At 47.0% G+C, this 26,450-nt stretch overlaps 1 protein-coding gene across 7 annotated transcripts in view; it reads right to left on the bottom strand.

Moving 5' to 3' along the window:
* Positions 1 to 2,728, bottom strand: part of CRMP1 (collapsin response mediator protein 1) — a 124,991-nt gene extending 122,263 nt beyond the window's left edge. For all 7 annotated transcript variants that reach the window (XR_009757623.1, XR_009757624.1, XR_009757625.1 and 4 more), the window contains exon 1: positions 2,132 to 2,728. Coding sequence is in view for 3 of the 7 variants with exons in the window: in XM_061582552.1 (XP_061438536.1) it covers positions 2,132 to 2,512 (381 nt within the window). In the remaining 4 variants the exon portion in view is untranslated. The remainder of the gene's footprint in view (positions 1 to 2,131) is intronic.
* Positions 2,729 to 26,450: the final 23,722 nt, after the last annotated feature.

Here is a 26,450-nt window from a genome sequence, read left to right as displayed (position 1 = left end):
ACACCGACTTGCTAGGGTCCTGTTTCAGATGTTATCTCTCCAACTTGTGGAGCAAGAGCCAACATGCTTGTCCTTGCTCTCCTTCATTGCCCAAAGTATGTAGAACAGGGCTACATTCTTTATAGTAACTTGCACAATTACACTTAAAGATTGTAACCTGGATGGACTGTTCTGGAACTGCCAAACAGCTCCACAGGTAGACAAAAGTCTCTACTACTGTGAAGGAATAGATCTCGGATATTTAGGGAGTTCATCTACATGACAATGGCTAGAGCGGTCCAACAGCCTATTTGGTGAGCAGATTCTGAGATACTGGGCTCCATCTTTATTATCAGCTTGCCTAACTGCAGTAGCCGGTGTTCCAGCAGGGACAGTAGGAACAGTTGGGAAATACCCTTTTTCTGAATGTAATAACATAACTGGGAAACATGTAAGGTCCATGTGCCAAGAAGAACAAATTCTGACCTTGAAAATGTGAAGGCTTCATTATATAGGAGAGTTCCAACAGAGAACTCGTCCAAAAGGTTTTGCTGCCATTTTGCAGTCTTCCTTTCTCCAGTGCTCATTGTTGATGCATAGCTGGGGCTTTACAGATGTCAGCAGGCCACAAACCACTTGCAAATTTTCTTGTTCAACAATAATGCATTGCCATTTATTTCAGTAGTGTGCATAGGAGAACTTTCATTTCTGATCAAATATTTGAAGTAATTTAATTTTAAAATCATTTTAAAGTGTTTTACTTGGGAGAGGCGATAACTGTAAATATCTGAATGTATACAATTGCCCTAAGTGAGTATGAGACCTAACCGTCCCAACTCTTGCATGTCGTGAAAGCTAACAGCTAAGTGATCAGCACCACAAATGGTTACTATGGAGCCAATCAAGATGAGTTTCTTGTTCAGCTCATTAAACCCCCCCCCCCAAAAAAACCCTCACTTGACACAGTCTTTGGCTGCTCCAGTGATTCCAAATAGAAACCAGCAAAGTGCTCAGCTTTTCGGAAAGGAAGGTCAAGCAGAGCATAGGAAAGCCATTGCCTATTGATGAGCTCAGCAAGGCTGAAACTGTACAACTAGAAAGTCAGATGAGAACTGTTTGATTTCACAGAATTCAAAATTTTCTTGAATTTGCAGGACTTGCACCAACTTGGGCTACTAAAATCATAGAATAGTAGAACAGGAAGGGGCCTATAAGGCCATTGAGTCCAACCCCCAACTAGTTACTAACCACATAGATAAGAGATCCATACAGTTAAAAGAGATAGTTCCCCAATATGCATGTATAGCAGTGGGCAAGAGGAAAGATTGCTGATGTAGGCAATGTGGAAAGTAAAAATGATACAACAAATACTTCAGTCAGATGCCATTCATATTCAGAGCATCCACACACAAATTCTCAGCACCCTCATGTTCCTTCATGTGCACCACCTAATAAATCTCACTAGAACATATGTATGATGATGATGGGTGGCTTCCTTTCAGAGTGGCAAGGGAAGGGACCAGGGCCAGATACCTGTCTGCTCTGATATGACTGTTTTATATGAGTGGGGGCTGTGTTTTATTGGACTAGTGTTTTAAATTTTTTAATTGTTTGTCACTCAAGAGAACTTTGGTTATGAGCCCGCCAATAAATAAATACATAAATCTCAGGTTTTACAGCGTATTCATGATCTGCTACCTAAAGGCAGTGTCAAGTTTGATGGGAGAGGCCCACGCTTTTCACCACCCTTTAATTTCCCCCCTCCACCCCTGCTGAGACCAATGCCCAGAGACCTCCCCAGCCTCTTTCCGGGGTTTCTTTCTTGGTCACGCTAAACTGAGGAGCTGGTTTTTCGACGGATCGTCCTTTCATGGATATTATAATACTAAGCAATGCGATCCTTTGGGAGGCTGCTGGGTTTTGCCTCCGCTGCCTTTGCGGTGAAAAAGAAGGTGCCGCTGCTAGGCCTCCTGCAAGTCTCCTCCCCGATTCTGCCGGCAAGAAAGCCGCAGTGAGCCTGCAGTAGGAGCTACGCGGAGGGCGTGAGATCCCCTCGCCGGGGAGGGGGGGCAGAGGCGGACCGGACCACTCCTCCGGGCCCATTCCCTTCGTCCGCGCCTCAGGTCCCCTGGCCAAGCGCCTTCCTTCTTACCTGCCCATTGTCCGGTCTCCGCAGCAGCTCCTTCCCGAAGGGGTATCTGATCTCCACGCCAGGAGCCTTGTAGTCCCTCTCGCCACTGGGCGAGCTGATCACGGAGCCGGAGATCTCGCTGACGTCGCTGGCCGTCTCGCTGTAGTTGTCCCCCCCGGCGCCGTCCAGCAGGTCGTGGCGGCTGCCGCTGCGCGGGGTGCGGGAACCTTTCTTGCCCACGCTATACGCATCGAAGTCGATAGTCTTGTTCTCGTAGGCGCCCTCCACCGAGGCGAACATGCCGCCGTATTTCTGCCGGGGCGTCTGCGCTGTTGTGCCTGGCCGGGCCAAGTAGACAGGCAGGTCGTCTTCCATGTTCCAGATCCTTCTCCTCTCGGCCATGCTCTCTCGGTCGCTGTTCTGCCGGGGTCCGCAGCCGCTTCTGGACGCGGTCGAAGGCGAGGGCCGCAGGCACTAGCCGCAGGGGACCTCGTCCCTTCCCTTCCCGGAGGGAATTCCCAGCCTCCCGAGCGCCTCCCCTCTCCTTCAGAGGACCTAAACCAGCTCGTTTGCCTGGAACACGCGAAATAAAGTACAAAGGGACGAGGCGGCGGGGAGGAGACCGGAAAACGCCTTGGACGAATGGGAAGAGCTGCGACGCACCAGCGAGGCCGATCCGGAGGCGGAATGTCACACGCATCTCGCACGCCACGCCGCGGAGGGACCCCGCCACCCCATGGTCGCGCAGCCGGACGTCTGGGCTCAGGCCCTCGCGCCTCTCGGGGGGGGGGGGCTGGCAGCGGGGCGAGAGGATGACTGCCCGGCCGGGCCGGCACGTGCACCCGCCCCCTAGCCGTCGCTTTCTGAAGGAGAGAGCACCGCGAGAGCTGCCAGAGGCGCGGAGCAAAGCGCAAGCAAAGGCAGCGACGGGAAAGGTCGGAATAGCGACTAGAAGCTAATCCCAGCTGCAGAAAGCAGCGTGGAGACTGAGTCGGGAACGGTGGGGCGGGGGCTTGCAGTAAGCAGGTGACCCGGCGTGCTCAGCCGGGCGGCAGTTTATCTTCTCGGAGGGAGGGAGCCGAGTGGGATAAAGAAAGGCCCCTGTTCTTGAGGCGGCTTGTCAGGCTCTACTAAGCTGTGAAGTTGACACGGAAGCGATCGCGTCTCTCCGAACTGGCTATGCCGGGAGGGGCTCGATGTGTATGGCAGGGGGAAGGGGAGAAGGAGGTGGCGCGTGCGAGCGAAGGATGCCGCTGGTTGCGTCGGCGGAAAGGCGCTGCTTCACTTCCCACGCGTCGACTTCTCCTTGAAGGGAACTGTCCGTTCAGCACCAGGGAGGAACGGCTGCCTCTGAGGCCCAGTCCAAGGGCCTGAAGTGGCAAAACAGCCTACAGCCGCAGAACACCTTTCTCGGTTGCGACAATGAGAAGCGTGGAGCTCAAGCAAAGTCCAGTCATACTCTCTAGCCTGGAAATTCTTACCCGATCATTCGTGTCTGAAGACTACTTACAGTTACTCAGTGGGAAACTAAACGATGTCCTCTTTTACTTCCCATGTTAAAGAACTGCCAGTCCTGGTACTAAAAACAGGTCCTGTGGTTCAAGTTCTGGGCTCCAGAGCCTGAGTGGTGCACTACAAACTACAATTTACATTTTTGTCCAGCCCAAAGTCATCCAATAGGTTACCAAAAAACCAAAACCAAAAAACCCCCAGACCCAATCAGTTAATAAATAAACAAATCTATACAAACAGTGAGACTCCACTCCTATACCTACATAACTCTGGTCAACAAAAGCCAGGTGAAATAAAGAGCCAATATGATGCTGCAGGGAGAGTGCAGGGCTTGGACCAGAAAGACATGGACCTGGTTTCAAATCACCAAAGAAGAAGTGGAAATGGAAAAAGTGGAATACAGAAACAAATTCTCAACATAGTTTATTTAACAAAATTTACAACAAAACCTCTAAGTGGTTTATAAGACATTTTAATAAAATAAGATAAAAACAATTAAAACCAAGTCATTAAAAGCATTTTAACCCTCCTCCCTCACCGAACCAGCCACCTAGTCCCTTCCCCTTTCCTCTTAAACCACCCTTTCCTGACCGGACCTGTGGTGGCAGCAGCAACAACATGCCAGCTGTGAGGAGAGAGAAGTCTCACCACCTATTGCATGCCTGGAGTGCTGCATAGCAGCACAGCAGACCTCCAAGGCCCTGGTGCCCCCCACCAATGTATTTCCCCCCCTCAAGAGGTACTGACATTGCAGAAGCCTTGTGAAAATGGGGATGGGGATTGGGGATGAAAGGAGGAGTTTTGTGGACTGGACGCCGGGGGTTATTGAATTGGGATTGTCTAGTTCTGTTCAAAGTCAAGCAATATCCTATTTGGAAGAAAATATTTCAGCTTATTTCCCAGCAGCTCTAACACATGAGAGGGGGTAGGGTAGGGCTTGTACATTGCAAGGAGGGGCCAATGCATGCTTCCTGGAGCTTCTTGGAAAGGTTGGATAGAATGTGGTGGATTTAGCCTGTGTCTGAAGATGTAAGCTAAGCTTCAGATGCTCAACACTAGTGGGGTTGCTTAGCTATTGAGAAAGCTTGTCTATCTGCCTTTTTTTTGGAGCCCTATACTGAAGTACAACTTAGCAGAATGGATTTATATTCAGTGATTTCTCCAACTGTGCCTCAGTCACACACTAGACTTTCCATCAACAATATGGCATGTAATAACATTAGGGAGGGATGGGAAATAGCCTTACAGGGAGAAAGATGTGCTTGCTGTTGGCTGATAAAAAAAAATCTGAGTAAATAGGAATTTTAGTACAAAGGGAATGCACAACCTCCAAAGAACTAAAAAATGAGAGAGACAAACTAAGCACACCATTCACAAAACAGGAGAGTATTGCTGCACTCTGAAAATTGTATGTCCCAACCCCAGAAAATGGCTGAAATCCCCCCCCCAATGTTACAGCCCTGCATCCACAGTTTCGTATTCATATTGACAAGAAAATGAATAATTGGCATGATTTATTTATTTATTATTTGATTTATATCCCGCCCTTCCTCCCAGCAGGAGCCCAGGGCGGCAAACAAATGCACTAAAACACTTTAAAACATCATAAAAACAGACATTAAAATACATTAAAACAAAACAACTTTAAAAACATTTTTAAAAAGCTTTGAAGATATTTTTTTTAAAGGTTAAAAAAATTTTTTTTAAAGGTTTAAAAGCATATTAAAAAGCCATTCCAACACAGAAGCAGACTGGGATAAGGTGTCAGCTTAAAAGGCTTGTTGAAAGAGGACGGTCTTCAACAGGTGTCGAAAGATAACAGAGATGGCGCCTGTCTAATATTTAAGGGTAGGGAGTTCCACAGGGTAGGTGCCACCACACTAAAGGTCTGTTTCCTATGTTGTGCAGAACAGACCTCCTGATAAGATGGTATCTGCAGGAGGCCCTCACCTGCACAGCACAGTGATCGACTGGGTATATAAGGGATAAGACGGTCTTTCAGGTATCCTGGTCCCAAGCTGTATAGGGCTTTGTACACCAAAATTAGAACCTTGAACTTGGCCTAGTAGCAAATGGGCAGTCAGTCCAATTCTTTCAGCAGTTGGGTGACATGATTACAGTACCCTGCCCCAGTGAGCAGTCTCGCTGCTGCATTTTGCACCAGCTGCACCAACCTCAAGGGCAGCCCCACATAGAGTGCATTACCAGCCTGGAGGTTACCAGTGCATGGACAACAATGGTCAGACTATCCCGGTCCACAAATGGCTGCAGCTGTCTTACCAGCTGAATCTGGTGAAAGAGATCATGTGGGCCACTGAGATCATGTGGGCCTCTAGCGACAAAGATGTATCTAGGAGCACCCCTAGACTATGGACCTGCTCTTTCAGAGGGAGTACAACCCCATCCAAAGCAGGCAACTGACCAATTATCTGAACTCGGGAACCACCAACCCACAGCGCCTCTGTCTTGCTAGGATTCAGACTCAGTTTACTGGCCCTCATCCAGCCCACCACCAAGTCCAGGCAGCAGACCAGGGCTTGCACAGCCTCTCCCAATTCAGATGTTATGGAGAAATAGAGCTGGGTATCATCAACATACTGCTGACATCTTGCCCCAAATCTCCTGATGCCCACTCCCAAGGGCTTCATATAGATGTTAAACAGCATGGGGGACAAGATGGTACCCTGCGGCACCCCACAGCAAAACTGCCAGGGTGGCAAAAGACAATCACCCAATCTTATTCTCTGAAAATGACCCTGGAGATAGGATTGGAACCACTGTAACACATGCCTCCAATACCCATCTCACCAAGTTGGCCCAGAAGGATACCATAGTCAATGGTATCAAAAGCTGCTGAGAGTTCAAGTAAGAGTAACAGGGTCACACTCCCCCTATCCTTCTCCCAATAAAGGGTGAAAGGCCAATTCGGTCCCATAACCAGGTCAAGATAATCTGTTTCATCCAAGAGTACTTGCAATTGCTGTGCCACAACCCTCTCAATCACCTTTCCTAAAAAAGGGGTATTTGCGACCGGTCAGTAGTTGTCACAAACCAGTGGGTCCAGGGTGGGCTTTTTCAGGAGTGGTGGGATCATTGCCTTTTTCAGGGTGGCTGGAACCACTCCCTCCTGCAATGATGCATTTACCACACCCTGGATCCACTCAGTCAAATCCCCTTGGCAAGCTTTAATGCCAAGAAGGGCAAGGGTCTAGAGGACACGTTGCTGGCCGCATCATTGCAAGCACCTTGTCTACGTCATCAGGCTGCATCGACTGAAACCATTCCCAAGAAGGTGCAGCAGACGTTGCACTGGACACCTCATTGGGGACTACAGTAGATGTGGATAGGGCAAACAAGTTTGAGAACAATTTATATGAAAGCTTTGTCCTGGAGATGATAGGAGGTGACTGAGACATAGTTTCCTTGTGTCAGTGGGTGTATTATTAGAAATGATCCAAAGATTATTTCTGTGTACAAACCTCAAGTTTCTTATTGGGTGACTATAATTGTTGTTGTTGTTGTTATGTGCCTCAAGTCGATTACGACTTACAGTGACCCTATGAATCAATGACCTCCAAGAGCATCTGTCATGAACCACCCTGTTCAGTTCTTGTAAGTTCAGGTCTGTGGCTTCCTTTATGGAATCAATCCGTCTCTTGTTTGGCCTTCCTCTTTTTCTACTCCCTTCTGTTTTTCCCAGCATTATTGTCTTTTCTAGTGAATAATGTCTTCTCATTATGTGTCCAAAGTATGATAGCCTTAGTTTCATCATTTTAGCTTCTAGTGGCAGTTCTGGTTTAATTTGTTCTAACACCCAATTATTTGTCTTTTTTGCAGTCCATGGTATGCACAAAGCTCTCCTCCAATACCACATTTCAAATGAGTTGATTTTTCTCTTATCCATTTTTTTCATTGTCCAACTTTCACATCCATACATAGAGATCAGGAATACCATGGTCTGAATGATCCTGACTTTAGTGTTAAGTGATACATCTTTGCATTTGAGGACCTTTTCTAGTTCTCTCACAGCTGCCCTCCCCAGTCCTAGCCTTCTTCCGATTTCTTGGCTATTGTCTCCATTTTGGTTAATGACTGTGCCAAGGTATTGATAATCCTTGACAAGTTCAATGTCCTCATTGTCAACTGTAAAGTTGCATAAATCTTCTGTTGTCATTACTTTAGTCTTTTTGACGTTCAGCTGTAGTCCTGCTTTTGTGCTTTCCTCTTCAACTTTCATCAGCATTCTTTTCAAATCATTATTGGTTTCTGCTAAGAGTATGGTATCGTCTGCATATCTTAAATTATTGATGTTTCTCCCTCCAATTTTCACACCTCCTTCATCTTGGTCCAATCCTGCTTTCTGTATGATATGTTCTGCGTATAGATTAAATAAATAGGGTGATAAAATACACCCCTGTTTACACCCTTTCTGATGGGGAACCAATCAGTTTCTCCATATTCTGTCCTTACAGTAGCCTCTTGTTCAGAGTATAGGTTGCAAATCAGGACAATCAGATGCTGTGGCACCCCCATTTCTTTTAACGCATTCCATGGTTTTTCATGATCTACACAACCAAAGGCTTTGCTGTAGTCTATAAAGCACAGGACAGAATATGTAAGGACAGAATATGGAGAAAAATTGGTTCCCCATTGGAAAGGGCATGAGATAGCTAGTCACATCAACTAGCCACTTAGATAAACTGCCTGATTTATAAGATCCGGCTGTAATCCATACCAAAGGCCCTTTCATTTGCAAGGCACTGCTGAGCTGATATTTTACACAAACACAATTGCTGTTCATGGGGCCTGCTGCATGGAATACACCACTGTACTATGTGCCACTGGGAAGTATAATAAAAGGGGGTTACATCTGGTTGAATTGGGAGCTGGGGTCATGGGCATCCACACAATTTTTTACAGGGGGAAAATTTCCGTGGGGAGGGAGAAAAGAAAGTAAAACACAGAAGGGAGAGGGAAGCAGGGTAATTTCTCACAAAAAACCCAATAATAATAATAATAATAATAATAATAATAATAATAATAAACTTTATTTCTACCCTGCCCTTTTTCCAATAGGACTCAGAGCGGCTTACAACTAAAAACAACACCATTAAAACATACAGAGTATATTATTAAAAAAGAATTAAACTATGAGAAAAATTAAAACCATAAAATACAGGTTAAAAACGGCGGACAATTTAAAATAATAAAATCATATAATGTAATCACCAAACCTATGACACTCAATCCTGGTCGTTCTCTATCCCAAATGCCCGTTGAAATAAAACAGTCTTTACTTGTCGCCGGAAAGACGGCAAGGAGGGAGCTGATCGCACCTCACTCGGAAGGGAGTTCCACAGCCTAGGGGCGGCCACCGAAAAGGCCCTATCTCATGTCTGCGTCATATGTGCTTGCGAAGGTGTGGGGAACACAAGAAGGGCCTCACCTGAAGATCTCAAATCCCGGACAGGTTCATGTAGGGAGATACGATCTGTCAAATAGTCTGGACCTGAGCCGTATAGGGCTTTGTAGGTCAAAACCAGCACTTTGAATTGTGACCGGAAACAAATTGGCAGCCAGTGGAGCTGTTGTAACAGGGGAGTTGTATGGTCCCTGTAACCAGCCCCGGTTAGCACTGCGGCTGCAGCTCTTTGTACCAATTTAAGTTTCCAAACAGTCTTCAAAGGCAGCCCCACGTAGAGAGTGTTACAGTAGTCTAAGCGGGATGTAACCAAGGCATGCATCACCCTAGTCAGATCAGGTAGCTCCAGGAACGGGCGCAGCTGGTGCACCAGTTTTAATTGGGCAAATGCGCTCCTGGATACAGCAGCAATCTGGGCCTCCAAATTCAAAGATGAGTCCAGGAGTACACCCAAACTGCGAACCTGAGACTTCAGGGGGAGTGCGACCCCATCCAGCACCAGTTGAATCCCTATTCCCTGATCTGCCCTCCAACGGACCAGGAGTACCTCTGTTTTGTCAGGATTTAATCTCAACTTGTTTGCCCTCATCCAGTCCATCACTGATGCCAGACACTGGTTTAGGACCTGTATGGCTTCCTTGGCTTCAGGTGGAAAAGAGAAATAGAGTTGAGTGTCATCAGCATACTGATGGCACTGAACCCCAAAACCCCGGACAACCTCTCCCAGCGGTTTCATGTAGATATTAAATAACATGGGGGACAAAACTGAACCCTGAGGGACCCCATAGGTCAATGGCCAGGGGGTCGAGCAGGAGTCCCCCAGTACCACCTTCTGGGTTTGGTCCTCCAGGAAGGACTGGAGCCACTGTAACACAGAACCCCCAAGTCCCATCTCAGCAAGGCGGCCCAGAAGGATACCATGATCAATGGTATCGAAAGCCACTGAGAGGTCCAGTGGAACCAGCAGAGACACACTCCCCCTGTTCAGTTCTCTGCGTAGGTCATCCACCAAGGCGACCAAAGCCATCTCTGTCCCATAGCCAGGCCTGAAACCAGATTGAAATGGATCCAGATAATCTGTATCATCCAGGAATCTCTGGAGTTGGGCGACCACGACACGCTCTATTATCTTGCTTAAAAATGGAATATTGGAGACTGGCCGGTAGTTACCTAGTAAAGAGGGATCCAGGGAGGGCTTTTTCAGCAGTGGTCTTATAACTGCCTCCTTTAAGCATGATGGAATTCTGCCTTAACTACTCCCCTGACCCAGTCGACCAGTCTCCCTCTGGTACTTCTAATGAGCCAGGAAGGGCAAGGGTCCAGTACACACGTGGTGGCACGCGCCGCTCCAAGGATCTTGTCCTCGGGCAGAACAAGTTGAATAGAATCCATTTTAATTGGACAAACAGGTGCTGAAGTTACATCCTCAGAGACTGTATCAATTTTAGCATCCAAGTCACAGCGAATCTGAGCGACTTTGTCCGCAAAGTGCCGTGCAAATTCTTGACAGCGGTCTGCTGAGTGGTCAGAATTACCCTCACGGGGGCTGGAACTTAAAAGCCCCCTAACCACTTGAAACAGTTCCGCTGGACGGCTCCCAGCAGATGCAATGGAGGCCGAGAAGAAAGATTTCTTCTTAGCCCATACTGCCTCGGAGTAGGCCTTCAAATAGGCTCTAGCCTGAGATTGATCAGCTTCGCTCCGAGTCTTCCGCCAACATCACTCTAGTCCCCGTCTGACACGCTTCATCACACCAGCTCCTTGGAAAACCATGGAGCCAGTTTGGCTCCACTCTGAAAGAGGGGACGCTCGGGAGCGATCGTGTCCACCGCCCTGGCCATTTCTCTATTCCAGAGGTCAACCAGGGGTTCGACAGGATCGCCTGCCAAGGTGACAGGAAAATCTCCAAGAGCCGTCAGGAAACCATCCGGATCCATCAGCCTCCTGGGACGGACCATTCTAATCGGTCCCCCACCCCTGCAGAGGTTCTGAGTCCCAGTGAGTCTAAACCCGACCAGGTAGTGATCTGTCCATGACAACGGAACCACCGCAAGTTCTTCCACACCAAGATCACCGTCATCCCGACCAACACAGAAAACAAGGTCGAGGGTGTGACCAGCAACATGAGTGGGGTCAGATACTACTTGGGACAGACCCATGGTTGTCATGGAGGCCATGAAGTCCTGAGCCACTCCCAACAGAGCAGTCTCAGTGTGGATGTTGAAGTCACCCAATACCACAAGCCGAGGGGAGTCCAACACCAACCCTGAGACTACCCCAGCCAGCTCAGGTAGGGAGACTGTGGAGCAGCGGGGTGGGCGGTACACCAACAGAATCCCTATTCTGTCCTGGCCACCTAACTTCAAGTACACACACTCGAACCCTTAGAACTGTGGGAGAGGGCACCTGGTCAGGGGGATAGTATCACGATAGACCACTGCGACCCCACCTCCCCGTCCCCCAGGTCTCGGCTGCTGTTGTACTGAAAAACCAGGTGGACAAAGCTGGGAGAGATTAACCCCCCTGTATACCCTGTACCAGTCTGATACCAGTCTGATATTTCCAGTAAGCAAGTAGAGGCCCATAGCAAGATATTATAGCCTTATGTTAAGCATAGATTTAGAATGTATTTGTTAGTGAGCCTGAGGGGTTGTATTTCCCCTTTCAGGCCCCTGCATTTCATAAGCACCTGAAAGCCTAAGATAGTCAAGGGCATGATGACCTGCCCAGTACCTTGTTAGAGAGGCATCAAAGGAGCCCAATTAGGCATATATCCAAGAATATGTTATCAGTAAGGTGTTTTATAGATGATTTAAGTCTAGGTTATACTCCCAAGGACGACGGTTAATGAGCGGTTGCTTGTTAGTATAGCCAGGTGGATAAGTCAAAGGACGGTCAATGATGGGAGTTGCTTGTTAGCAGAGATATATGCCCAACATATAGCTTGCCAAAGAAGTGCCAGGAAGTTTCCATATCATTTTCTAGCAATTAGTTTGCTTTTGAAGATGTTCTGTGGAAAGGTCAGAATAGCCAATTATAGGTAACAGGTGCCGTGATGCAATGTATTGATGCCTTAAAGTCATCATTTGTGTATGTAATCTTGCCAATATTGTATGTAATCATGCCAATACCACGTATAGGGTTGCCAGGTTCAATCCCTGAGACTGATCCTGTATCTTTAGGAGAAAAGAAAGTCAGCCAAGTGCAGGTGTTCTTGCAACGCTATAATGGGAAAAACCACCAGGTGGAATTCTCCCTCCCCCCTGCAGAACTTTTAAAGATACAAAAGACCTCTTGGAGGCTGGGCCTGGCAATCAAGAGGTCTTTTGTATCTTTAAAGTTGTGCAAGGGGAAAGGAGAATTCCACCTGGTGGTTTTTTGCATTACAGAGTTGCCAGAACACCTGGACTTGGCTGACTTTCTCTTTTCCTAAAGATACAGGATCAGTCTCAGGGATTGAACCTGGCAACCCTAACCACGTACTAGTTTCAATACTATAAAAGTGTTGCGTGTGCCCCAATGGGGTATTCAGTCTGACCCAGCTACTGCAGAGCTGTGGGACTGTTCCACTTTTATTGGGCTACTTGGCTGTATGCTGTAAGTTACTCAATAAATTTTAACTCTTTGTAAGCAAATCTCTTGTCTGCATCTCATCTCTGGTAACCCAAAACAACCTGGAGGTAAACACCCCCCCCAGGTTCATCCAACCAGGTTTCCGTAATACAGGCCAGGTCAGCATGCTCATCGAGGACCAAATCCTGAATGAGCATCGATTTTCCATTCACCAACCTGGCATTCACCAGCAGCAGTTTTAATCCAGGGGCACTGTCACCGAGGCCATCCAGGTTGTTTGAGTGGGAAGACAGCTTGGGGGTTATCAACAGTCGGTTACACTCTACCCTCCCGTGATAGCATGGCTGTCTCCCTACTTCGTATCTCCCTCTGCCTTCAACAACATTAATGGCAGCCCCTTGGATTCCCTCCTTCACCCCATGGATCCCCTCCTTTGCCCACTTATCCACAAACTTAAATGACCGTCTTAAACCAGGGGAGAGGGGCAGAGGCAGTCAGGGAGAAGGAAAGATATGTGTCAGCCTACAAACATTAGGGGGAGAACACTTCAGAGGAGCTAGCGAAATTAACGGAACTGGTCCTCGACAACTAGCTGATGACCCCTGTTCTGTATTCTCCAAGTCAGACCAAGATTAGTCGAAACTGGTGTTCAAAGATGCCCTATGAGAACAGACACTAGACAGGGTAGGGGTGGAATGAACAGTCTCAATATAGTTCTCAGATGAAAAAGGATTAGTCAAGTTCGTAAGGGTAGTTTTCAAGGATGACAGCCGTGACAGGATCTCACATTGTTCCTGTTCGGGAAGCGCACAGAAGCTGTCAATGAACAGAAGTTCTTTGAGATAAAAATTCCCGGAGCTGAGGATCAACACACTCTCAAGATGGCTCTCTCTGCCTTGCTCGGCCCTGAAGTTCAGAGATCCTATATTATCTGGGCCAGAGTTAACTGCTGGTGATTTCAGCGGTAAGTTAAAACGAGGCATGGAGACTCCTATATTGGACTTCTCCGATCTTAAAATTGAAGAGGCAGAATGTTCCCTCATGCTATGTGTGACCAAAGGCATGGGAGGAGAAACGTCTCTAAAGTGTCTTTTAACCTCTATTCCTTTGCCTAGAAGCACCTCCTTACACGAGTAATAATAAATAATAATAAATTTTATTTTTCAGCTGCCTATCTGTCCGGGTTAGGGACACTCTAGGCGACAAACAACAAGAATAAAAACAATCCATATACATCAACATAATCAAATTTTAAGCTAAAAAACCATTCATTAATTCAATTGTAACATGTTAATCTGTCCCAATCTTGTAGGCCTGCCTGAACAGCCAGGTCTTCAAGGCTCGGCAATAGCTGGACAGGGAGGGAGCATGTCTGAGATCGAAAGGGAGAGAGTTCCAGAGGGTGGGGGCCACAACAGAGAAGGCCCTCTCTCTGGTCCGTACCAGCCTAGCTGTTCTCACCGGTGGGACCGAGAGAAGGTCTTGCGAGGCTGATCTCGTCAGGCGGCACGATCGGTGATTCTGGAGGCGTTCCTTCAGATATACTGGGCCGAAACCATATAGGGTTTTAAAGGTCATCACCAACACCTTGAAGTGGGCCCGGTAGACAACTGGTAACCAGTGAAGATCTAATAATACTGGGGTGATATGATCCCAGCGACGGCTATGCGTAATCAAGCGTGCCGCCCCGTTCTGTACCAGCTGTAATTTCCGGACCATTTTCAAGGGTAACCCCACGTAGAGCACATTGCAATAGTCTAGGCGAGAGGAGACCAGGGCATGTATCACCTGAGGGAGCAGGTGAACAGGAAGATAGGGACGCAGTCTCCGTATCAGATGTAATTGATACCAAGCTGCCTGGCTCACTGCTGTAATCTGAGCCTCCATGGACAGCTGGGAGTCAAGTATGACCCCAAGACTGCGGACCTGGTCCTTCAGGGGCAAACTTACTCCATCAAGCATCAGGTCAGTAATTCATAGTTTCCTTTTATCTCCCACAAGTAGTACCTCAGTCTTGTCGGGGTTATTATTATTATTATTATTATTGCACTTTTAGACCGCCCTTTAGTGACAAGCTCTCAGGGGTTCAGCTTCAGCCTATTCTCTCCCATCCATCCACTTACAGATTTCAGGCACTTGGACATGGTGTTCACAGCCAACTCCGGTGAGGACTTAAAGGAGAGATAGAGCTGAGTGTCATCGGCGTACTGATGGCACTGCAACCCAAAACTCCTGATGATTGCTCCCAGCGGTTTCACATAGATGTTGAATAGCATGGAAGAGAGGATAGAACCCTGTGGCACTCCACAATGAAGAGGCCAAGGGTCTGAAACCTCATCTCCCAATGCCACCTGTTGCTGCCTATCCCAGAGATAAGAACGGAACCACTGCAGGACAGTGCCTCCTATTCCTAATCCTTCTAGGCGATTTAAAAGGATACTGTGGTCAACAGTATTGAAAGCCGCTGAGAGGTCCAGGAGGACAAGGAAGGTGTATTCACCCCTATCCGATGCCCTCCGCATATCATCTACCAGAGCGACCAACGCTGTTTCCATTCCATGACCAGTCCTAAAACCCGATTGGTATGGATCTAAATAATCCATTTCCTCCAAGTGTGTCTGTAATTGCGCAGCCACCACCCTCTCAATCACCTTGCCCAAGAATGGTAAATTAGAGACTGGGCGAAAGTTGTTTAACTCTTGGGGATCCAAGGACGTTTTTTTTAAGATGGGCTTTATTACCGCTTCCTTGAGGGCTGATGGCATTGCACCCTCTTGCAAGGATGCATTCACCACCGCCTTGATCCCTTCGCCCAGTCTCTCTTTACAGCTCATGATGAGCCATGAAGGGCAAGGATCAACCAGACAGATGGTCGGCTTCACAGTACAGAGCACCTTGTCCACTTCCTCAGAGAGAAGAGGCTGAAACCGATCCCAACAGACCGGAATGCAACTGGCCGACTCTGGTCCACTTCCTGTCTCCACGGCGAGCGGAAGCGTGCTCTTCAGATGCTCAATTTTGTCGGCAAAGTGTTTAGCAAAAGTATCACAGGAGATTTTAGAATGTTCCATGGGTTCCTGAGCAACTGGACCGACCAGGCTTCGGACCACTTGGAACAATCTCCTGGGACAGCACTCTGCCGACGCAATAGAGGCAGCAAAGAAATTTCTCTTTGCTGCCATTGTTGCCACCTGGTAGGCAGCTATTGCTGCTCTAACCCGTGTTCGATCGCCTTCAGTGCAGGATTTCTGCCACCGGCGCTCAAGTCGTCTCACCTCCTGTCTCAGACCCTGCAACCGTGGTGTGTACCAAGGTGCTGTCTGAGTTCTGTTCAGGGGGAGAGGACGTTTCGGAGCCACCCGGTCCACCGCCCTGGTGATCTCCTTATTCCACTCCATCACCAGGGATTCGACTGGGCGACCTCCAGTCAGCTCCATATCCCCCAGCGCATTCAGGAATCCTTTGGGCTTCATCAGGCGTCTGGGGCAGACCATTCTAATAGGTCCTTGTCCCCTGCGGAGGGCGTGCGGCATCGAGAAATCTATATTCACCAGATAGTGATCTGACCATGACACGGGGTTAGAAGAATTCACCCCCATTTTCAGAGCACTATCCTCCCCTCCCGAGACAAACACAAGGTCGAGAGCATGACCGGCTACATGGGTAGGCCCTATATTACTAAGGTGCAGATCCCAGGAAGTCATGGCTTCCATGAAATCCCGACGGGCTCCTGTGAGGACAGCCTCGGCATGTACGTTGAAATCCCCCATCACCACAAGATTGGGGGAGAGCAATCGCACAGCCGTGACTACCTCGAGCACCTCAGTCAGGGATTCTGCTGCGCAGCGGGGTGGGCGGTACACAAGCAGAATCCCTAAACTGCCCTTTGGGCCCAACCTCCAGTACATGCAATCAACAAACTTGGTTTCGTGGAGAGGGGGTCTGGCAAAACACAAAGATTCCCGGCAGATAACTGCCACTCCCCCTCCCCGCCTCCCAATCCTCGGCTGCTGTGCATATCGGAAACCGGCTGGACACATGGCCTCAAGTATAGGAGCTGAGGCCTCATCCAGCCATGTCTCCGTAATACATACCAGGTCTGCGTCCTCATCCAGGATCATATCCTGGATGAGTGATGTTTTCTGTACCACAGACCTGGCGTTACACAGCAGCAACCGAAGATTGGATGGAGTTCTGCTTCCCCCAGGTATCTTCTGGTGGTGAACAGGCCCGGAACAAGGGATGGATATTAAGCATCTATCCCTAGTTCCCTGATGCCGGCTTGGCCTGCTACCCACGCCCCTACAGAATCTGCAGCCTAGCCTTTCAATATTGTGGCCCCCCACCCCCCCACACACTAACCCCCTCTGATCTACACATAGCTCCCTCCGGTACGCCGACAGGCAGGCCTTCTCCCTAGGTGACAGTAAATAAAAATAAAATAAAATAAAATAAAAGTAATAAAATAAAATGAAAATGAAAATAGAAATGAAAATAAAATGAAAATGAAAATAAAATGAAAACTAAAATTAAAGATGGCAATCCAGCAGCAGCAGCAGGCTCTCCTTCCCTGGGCAGCGGTGTTCTTCTCTTCCTGCAGAATAAACAAAGTCCACAATAGAGGCTGAGGCAAACGTTACCAGGGCACGGGCCGTTTTTGAATTGTAAAAAAGATATTCAATCTTCGAGAATGCGTCAAGTTTCAAGGAAGACTTGACCATAGAGGACAGTAACTTCAAAAGGTGTATTTTGCGATCCCTCTGTGACAGCCAACCGTATGGTTTGGGGTAGTTGGTAAAAACCAAAACCCTATCTTCTAGCTGGAGGCACCACCTTTTACTTTCCAGAGTTGGTGGCTGCAAGTCTGTAGATTTTGTAGAAGAATAGTGTCTGTTGATTTTGTCTCATATCTCAGGTTCTACAAATGCTTTTTAAAAATGAACTCTGGGATTTATGGTTCAACTTCCCCCCTGGATGGATGGCTCCAGAAGGTGGTGCTTGAGGAACATTGCTCAGCCCCATGGGTGCTCCAGCATGGGGTCCTTCAGGGGTGGTCTTGTCCTCCATGCTATTAAATATCTACATGGCATGGATGACGTGACAGGTTCAGAGTGTGCTGCCATCAGTATGTCGATGACATTCAGGTTTATTTCTCCTTTTCATCTTCTGCAGGTGAGGCAGTGGATGTGCTGTACTGGTGTCCTATGAGACAAAGGACTGAAATCTGCTATTGGGCTGTCTGTGTGGTGTACAGACTGCTGTAGATGGGGTATTGGGCTTCCATGGGCAGAGGTACATTAGAAGGCCCTGTGTCCATTCCCACAGCTCTTTTTTTCTTTTGCATAAACAGCCGAGTTACTGGGATGTTCAGTTCATGGCTTTTATTAGGAATTAAGTGATCCAGAACACTCCAGCAGTTACCCCCACCAATGCCAGAGATACACCCTCTGGGCATTAAGGCAGCCTCCCTCGATTAGGGTTCTGGACAGTTTCCCCAATAGTCAGCCATTGGTTCCACTCAAGAGCACTTTGGTATCCAGGAAATACAGTCTAGCAGGTCCTTGTCTGGTAATGTTACCTCTGCATTCTCTGGTGCCGGCATGCGGGGGAGAGGGGACTCCTGCTTTCCCTTCCAGGACTGTCCCATTTCTCTGGGGGTTAAGGCAAAGAAGTCCACTGAATAAGGTCTGTGTTGCCTATTTCAGGGACTAGGAGGGCTCCCTTCTTCAAGCATGGTCTCTAGCTTACTAGGTCCCCAGGTTCTTCTAACCTCCTTCCAGCCAACTTCCCAGCCTAGGATGCACTTAAGCGTAGCCTCCAGACTTATAGTTCTCCCCCTTGCCAGTCACCCACTCCAGTCTCCTCCAAGTGTTTCTCCCTGCTTGCCTATTGTTCAGCCAAAGCTCCTCCCAGCTCTCTCTAGAGGTATAAAGAGTTCTGAAGCCTCAAGACCAGTAGCTGTGTCTCCTCCCAGCTGTTTCTTATCTGCCCTATCAGGCAACTCCATGGGAAGCTGCTTGTTTTGTCTGCCAGCCCTGTTGACTGGGGCCCTGCTTCTGCCTCTAAGCAGGTGGGAAACACAGGGTGCAGCAGGGTGGTCCTTAGTGGTCCTGCACGTAAGGCCACACTCCCTTTGAAAGAGTGGGCCCATAGTTTGGGGGTCCTGGATCCATTGTTCTCACTGGACACGCTGGAGGCCTCAGTGGCATTGAGTAGCTTCCAGCAGCTTAGGCTGGTGGCCCAACTACGGACAGGGATAACCTGGATACAGTAATCTATGCTCCGGGAACCTCAGTATTGGATTACTGCAATGTGTTTTAGGTGGGGCTATCTTTGAAGATGGTTCAGAAACTGCAGACAGTGCAGAATGTGGCTGTCCGATTGCTGACAGGCTTGAGCCGAACAGATCATATAGTGCTGGTTCTGTCACAGATGCACTAGCTGCCTGTTCATTTCCAAACCCAATTCAAAGTACGGATTTGATCTATAAAGACCTATATGGCTCAGAACCCCATTATCTTCAGGAATGCCTCTCCTCTATGACCCTCCAGTCTTCATCTGAGGCCCTCCTCTAAGGGAGATTCAGAGGGCAGTAAGAAAGGAGAGGGCCTTTTTAGCTGTGGCTCCCTGCTTGTGGAATGCTCTCCCCAATGAGGTCATTAACATCCTTTTGATGCCATGTAATAATATTTCTCTTTTTCTAGGCATTTGATGGGCTATGGTAAATGTTTTGCTGCTTATTAATGACATGGTTTCTGCTGCTGACGTTTTTGTTGTTTTACTGGATCTATTTATGGGTCGTAATGGTTTTATTTTAGTGTATCATTTTTTATTTTATGCTACGCCTCTGGCTTTTAATCTTTTGTAAGTTGCTTAGAGTAAGTCACTTGCAGTAAGTGACTTATAAGTGTACTATATCATCTTTCCCTATCACATAATGCTGAACCACACAGCACTATGATTAGATATAATTGCACAAAAAGTGGGTTTTGTTTGAAAGGTTACATTGTTTTTCTTCTGGTAGATACATGCACACTTGCATAGACAATCAGTTGTGTATGGAATTTGGTGTGCCTTTGACATCTGAAGGCAAAAGCATGCCAGAGTGGGGAAGCCATGAAGAGTGGGTTTACTAGAGCTAACCTCTGCATAAGCTTTGTGCAAGCAAATCAGGTTGAATGCTCAATAAGTAGGTGATTTGGAGGGGCAAAGCACTGTTTACGCTGCTGGGACAGGCTGTGAAACACCCCATTGGACAAAAGTGGGTGGCAGAGGTTTCAGATAATCTTGGGCCAAATCCATTATACAAGAAATATTTGCAAAGGAGCTAACAAGTGGTGAAGAAGAGAAAGGAAGGGGGGAGCTAGAAAAAGTGTGGAAAGATACATTAAAACAAAGAGAAGAAAGAATAAGAAACTTAATTGAAGAAATGGAAAAGAAACTAGTGAAAAAGATAAATCATTTTACTTAAGTATATGAAGAAATACTGTACATAATATAAGTATATCAAGAAACACCATTCATTTATCCCCATAGGGGACTTGGTCACACAGTAGATCCTGCAGGCTGGACGGATGATCCTGCAGGTCCATCAAGTGTTAGGTGTTGACCAAATAAAATAAAATTGTGGGCTTAGAGGACCACAACAGAAGGGATAATATTATTTGCTTTTTTATTTTTATTTATAAAAATATTTGCACATCAGAATTTCATGAAAAATATCAACACTGTTTACAAGTACGATACAATTAAAAAACCACGCAAAACTTAATGGTACAATAAAAAACCCCACAAAATTTAAAACAGATCACCAGGTGAATATGGAAAATGTTTTTCTTAATTGTCTGTATAAGTCTGATGGTAAAGAAAGGTTTTCAGCAAATGTTTCAAAGTTAACGCAGAAGGCACCTCTTGAATCTCTATTGGAAGAGCATTTGACAGGAGTGAGCTACCAGTGACAATGGATCCAGGAGTACCCCCAAGCTGTTCTATCTAAATCAGGAGAGGTGGTTGAAGTGCTAGACAGGAGTCTGGAGGCAGTAATGGGCTGGATGTGGGCCAATAAACTGAAGCTGGATCCTGAAAAGACAGAACTGTTCCAAGTTCTCATGTCCAGGTGATGGGAAGATAGCCTATTCTGGATGGGGTCGCACTCCCCTGGAAAGAGCAAGTTCACAGCTTGGGGGTACTCCTGGATCCATTGTCACTGGTGGCTCAGGTTATTGAAATGCACTCTACAAGTAGCTGCCCTTAAAGATGACTTGGAAACTTCAGCTGGTTCAAAATGCAGCAGCTGGATTACTGCCAGGGGTTCCTTTTAGAACTTGTATAACCCCTGTTTTAAAGTTGATTGCCAGTTCATTTCTGGGCCCAGTTCAAGGTGCTCACATTAGTTTTTAACGCCCTAAATGACTTAAGTCCCAAATATCTGAAAGACCACCTCCTTCCCAACAGATCCTCTTGAGATCAGCAGAGGGGCCCTTTTGGTAGCTCCACCACCCCCAGAAGCTCAGGGGTGCTGGCCCGGGAGAGGGTATTCTCTGTGGTGGCCCCTAAGTTGTGGAACTCCCTCCCGATTGAGGGGCATCTGGCAACTTCACTGTACGTTTTTTGGTGAATCCTAAAGATGCGTCTCTTTATTCTGGCCTTCAGCACTTGAGATGTATGTTGTCAGGATCCATGCTTTTCCTGTGAATGTAATTTGTTTTAATTGTTTTTAATACTGTATTTTCAATCACTGTAATCTGCCCTGGGACCTACTGGTGGATGGGCAATAAATATCATCATCATTATCATCTCCAGTCTTGGGGTTAAGCACCACAAAAACCTGCCTGCTCTTGAAGACTAAAAGGCATCCCTTCCCCCCCCCCCAGGTGCTGGAGTGGGTGGTGAGAAATGCCACCTTTTAGCCTTAACGAGCAGATACACAGCGGCTCGGGCTTGCAGGAATAGCGTAAGGAAAGCTAAAACCCAGAATGAGCTGAGGCTGGCGAGGGAAGCGAGGAACAACAAAAAGGGGTTTTTCAGATATGTTCGAAGCAAGAGAAAGACCAAGGAAATGGTGGGACTGCTGCTCAATGAGGATGGCAAAATGTTGACAGATAACAAGGAAAAGGCAGAACTGCTCAACGCCTATTTTGCCTCCGTTTTCTCCCAAAGAGGGAACAGTGTGCAACCTTGCAATCTCAGTAAGGGATCGGGATTGCAGTTCAATATTGATAAGGAGATAGTCAGGAAATACCTAGTTAACCTAAATGAGTTCAAATCTCCAAGGCCTGATGAACTGCATCCCAGAGTATTGAAGGAACTTGCGGATGTACTCTCGGAACCTCTTGCCATCATCTTTGAGAAATCATGGAGAACGGGAGAGGTGCCGGAGGATTGGAGACGGGCAAACGTCGTCCCGCTCTTTATCAAGGGTAAAAAAGAAGATCCGGGGAATTACAGGCCGGTCAGTCTGACTTCAATACCGGGAAAGATATTAGAACAGATAATAAAAGAGTCCATTGGCAACTATTTAGATGACAATGCTGTGATTGGTAGGAGCCAGCATGGGTTTGTCAAGAAAAAATCCTGTCAAACTAATCTCATCTCTTTTTTTGATTGGGTCACTAGCTTAGTAGATGGTGGAAATGCTGTAGATGTCATCTATCTAGATTTAGATTTCAGCAAGGCGTTTGACAAAGTCCCCCACGACCTTTTGATTAGCAAACTCATCAAATGCGGACTACATGGAAATACTGTCAGGTGGATTCACAACTGGTTGGAAAACCATACTCAAAGAGTGGTCATCGGTGGCTCTGCTTCGGACTGGAAGGAGGTTTCGAGTGGAGTACCACAGGGTTCTGTCCTGGGGCCAATACTCTTCAACATTTTTATCAATGACTTAGATGATGGGGTGGAGGGAAGCCTTATGAAGTTTGCGGATGATACGAAACTGGGAGGGATAGCTAACACAATGGAAGACAGGAATAAAATCCAAAGGGACCTGGATAGACTAGGAAATTGGGCTGAAATTAATAAAATGAAACTCAATAAAGACAAATGCAAGATTCTGCATTTAGGCCACAAAAACAAAATGCACGGGTACAGGATGGGAAATACCTGGCTTAGCAGTAGTGCGTGTGAGAAGGACCTTGGAATTGTAGTGGATCGCAAGTTGAACATGACCGAGCAGTGTGATGCTGCGGCAAAAAAGGCAAACACGGTTTTGGGCTGCATAAACAGAGCTATAGTTTCCAGGTCGAGGGAAGTAATAGTCCCACTATATTCTGCATTAGTCAGGCCTCATCTGGAATACTGTGTTCAGTTCTTGGCGCCTCAACGTGTGCACATTGGGGCAAAAAATCTTTATTTCACATATACACTAGTGGTGTCTGAACTGGTGTTGTCAAGGATCATAGTAAATGAAGATATTAAAGCAGTGTTTGGCAGCTGTGACAAAGGCTAATTCCTTGTTAGAAATCATTAGGAAAGAAATTGAAAATAAAACTGCCAATATCATATTGCCATTATATAAATCGCATTTGGAATACAGTGTGCAGTTCTGGTCACCTCACCTGGAAAAGGATATTGCAGAACTGGAAAAGATTCAGAAAAGGGGAACCAAAATGATCAAGGGGATGGAGCAACCTCCCTATAAGGAAAGGTTACAATGTTTGGGGCTTTTCAGTTTGGAAAAAACGGCAAGTAAGGGGGGGACATAATACAGGTCTATGAAACCATGCATGGTGTGGAGAAAGTGGGTAGGGAGTCTTTCTCCTTCTCTCATAATACTAGAACTTGGGCACATCTAATGAAGCTTCAATTGAGGCTGAATCCTGAAAAGACAGAAGTGTTACATGAATTCTCATGTCCAGGAGGTGGGAAGGCAGCTTGTTCTGCATGGGGTTGCTCTTCCTTGAAGGAACCGGTCCACAGCCTGGGGACCTTGATCCAGCACTGTCACTGGAGGCTTTGTGTTGCTGCCTACTGCCAGGGCACTCCCAAGGCATCTTTGGGTTCACTTGAGGATTGGCTGGCTTTCATGGGGCCCTTTGGGCTGAATAGGGTGCTGAATGTGTGATGATGATTAATCCGCCCTTCACCAAAGGTCCCAGGACAGTTTACAACAATTTTAAAATGCAGTGTTTAAAAACAACCTAAAATCACAAAATAGGGTGAGTCCCAAAAATATATGTCTCAAAAGTCAAAGGCCAGGGTAAAGAGTTCAACTTTCGCATAAAACTGTACAGTGAAGCCAGTGGGGGGGGGAGGGAGTTCCACAAATTAGGGGCTGCCACAGAGAATACCCTCTCCCAGGCCACCCCCAAGCTTCTGAGGGTGGTGGAACTACCAAAAGGGCCCCCTCTGCTGATCTTAACATCCAAGATGGTCTGTAGGGAATGAGGCAGTCTGTCAGTTATTTGGGACCTAAGTCATATAGGGCTTTAGACACTAACATGAGCACCTTGAACTGGGACCAGAAACGAACTTGCAACTAGTGCAGCTGTTTTAAAACAGGGGCTATATGAGATTTAAAGGGACCCCAGCTCCTTAATTTTGGACCAGCTGAAGTTTTTGAGTTGTCTTCAAAGGCAGACTGACATAGAGCGCATTTTATTTTATTTATTATTTACTTTATACCCAACCCTTCCTCCCAGCAGGGAGGAATTGCAATAATCCAGTCTGGAAGTTACCAGAGCATGGAGTACTGTGACCAAGTCATCTGTGTCCAAAAGGGGCTGAAGCTGGTGAACCAGCTGGAGCTGGAAAAAGGCCCTCCTAGCCACGGAGGCCACCTGAGCCACCAGTGACAATGTTGGCTCCAGGAGCATCCCCAAGCTGTGGGCCTTTTCTTTCCAGGGGAGTGCAACCCCATCTAGAACAGGCCGTCTCCCCACCTCCTGAACGTGAGAACTCTGGATATATAACACTGCTCCCTTTTCAGGATTCATCCCAGCCCTAGCAGGTCCACTTATTCAGTTAAGGTATTTTTATTCTCTCCGGGGTTTTAATGGTTTGTATTTTACATACTGGGAGAATGCATACTTTAAAAACACTGGAAATAAGTTTTCACTTTGCTGTTTTAATATTTAGGTTGTTGATTTTTTAATAGTTATGGGTTAATATGGTTTTTTTATTTAATTTGTACTGTTAACTGCCCTGAAATAAATATTTTGCTTATTTACTTAATGTATATCCCACCTTTCTTCCATCATGGAGCCCAAGGTGACATACCTATGGTTTCCAAGCAGTCATTCATATCATAAAAGGCAATGCCTAATAATGTCTTCTTTTTTTTAAAAAAAAAAAGCCTACCTTGTATGAACGTTGTGAATATCGTGCAACAGCAGGATAGATGGGTAGTATGGGGAGGGTGTAGAAGCAACATTGTGCAGATTTGTGTTAGGAACTCTGCAGGGTGTTGTGTAAATAAAGTCATGTTAACAATATCTCTGTGGAGCCTGGATTCAATAGTCAAGATTCAACAGATAAAACACTAAGACCCGGGCAGTTGACATGATCGCTCCTGCGCGCCCTCTCCTGTGTAGAGCTCATACAGCCCCATGGTATACTCTGGAGCTGAGAGCGATGAAACAGGATAGGAGACGGCTTGAGTGCAGATGGAGGCGAACTCCTGATGGCTGCAATCATACACTGGTAAGTGCTTATACTAAACAGTATTTAGGAGCTGTGAGGGTGGCAAAAAAACAATATTCTGCTGCCACTATTAAATCATCCATCTGCCGTCCAGCGGAGCTTTTCAAAATTGTCGGAGGGCTATTGCTTTCTGGCCCTAGGGACATGGTGGAATCATCTGAGGCCCACTGTAATGAATTTGCTAGGCACTTCCAGGATAAAATCTTTTGCATCCGCCAGGACTTGGACTCCAGTGTTGTAGCAGTTGAATTGAATGAGGTGTCCACAGCACGGTCTTGCCTTGATTTTTTGGATGAGTTTCAGTTGGTACAGCTTGAGGATGTTGACAAGGTGCTTGGAATGGTGTGTGCAACCACTTCTAGATTGGATCCTTGCCCCTCTTGGCTAATAAAAGCTAGCAGGGCTGGAACAGCCGGCTGGGCCAGGGAAGTGATTAATGCCTCATTGCGAGAGGGAGTGGTCCCTAGCTGCCAGAAAGAGGCGGTAGTAAGACCACTTCTGAAGAAATCATCCCTGGACCCAGAAAACCTTAATAATTACAGGCCGGTAGCAAATGTCCCATTTCTGGTCAAGGTCCTAGAACGAGTGGTTGCAAACCAGCTCCAGACACTCTTGGATGAAACCGATTATCTGGATCCATTTTCAGTCAGGTTTTAGGCCCAGTTTTGGCACGGAGACAGCCTTGGTATGATGACCTTTGTCGGGAAAAAGACAGGGGGAGTGTGACTCTGTTGATTCTCCTTGATCTCTCAGCGGCTTTTGATACCATCGACCATGGTATCCTTCTGGGGAGACTTGCTGATTTGGGAGTTGGTGGTACTGCTTGGCAGTGGTTCCGCTCCTACTTGGCGGGTCGTCTCCAGAGGGTAGCACTTGGGGAGCACTGCTCGGCACCCTGGGTCCTCCAGTATGGAGTTCCGCAGGCGTCAGTTCTGTCCCCCATGCTTTTTAACATCTATATGAAGCCCCTGGGTGCGGTCATCAAGAGTTTTGGAGTGCGTTGCCATCAGTATGCTGATGACACGCAGCTCTACTTCTCCTTTACATCTTTTTCAGGTGAGGCTGTCAATGTGCTGAACCGTTGCCTAGCTGCGACAATGGACTGGATGAGAGCTAATAAACTGAGGCTCAATCCGGACAAGACTGAGATGCTGTTAGTGGGTGGTTCTCCCGACCGGATGGTGGATGTTC

This window comes from Rhineura floridana, chromosome 8 (assembly GCF_030035675.1).
Source record: "Rhineura floridana isolate rRhiFlo1 chromosome 8, rRhiFlo1.hap2, whole genome shotgun sequence".
NCBI lineage: Eukaryota > Metazoa > Chordata > Lepidosauria > Squamata > Rhineuridae > Rhineura > Rhineura floridana.
The sequence above is the reverse complement of the archived record's forward strand: the minus strand, read 5'-3'. Positions and strand labels throughout refer to the sequence as shown.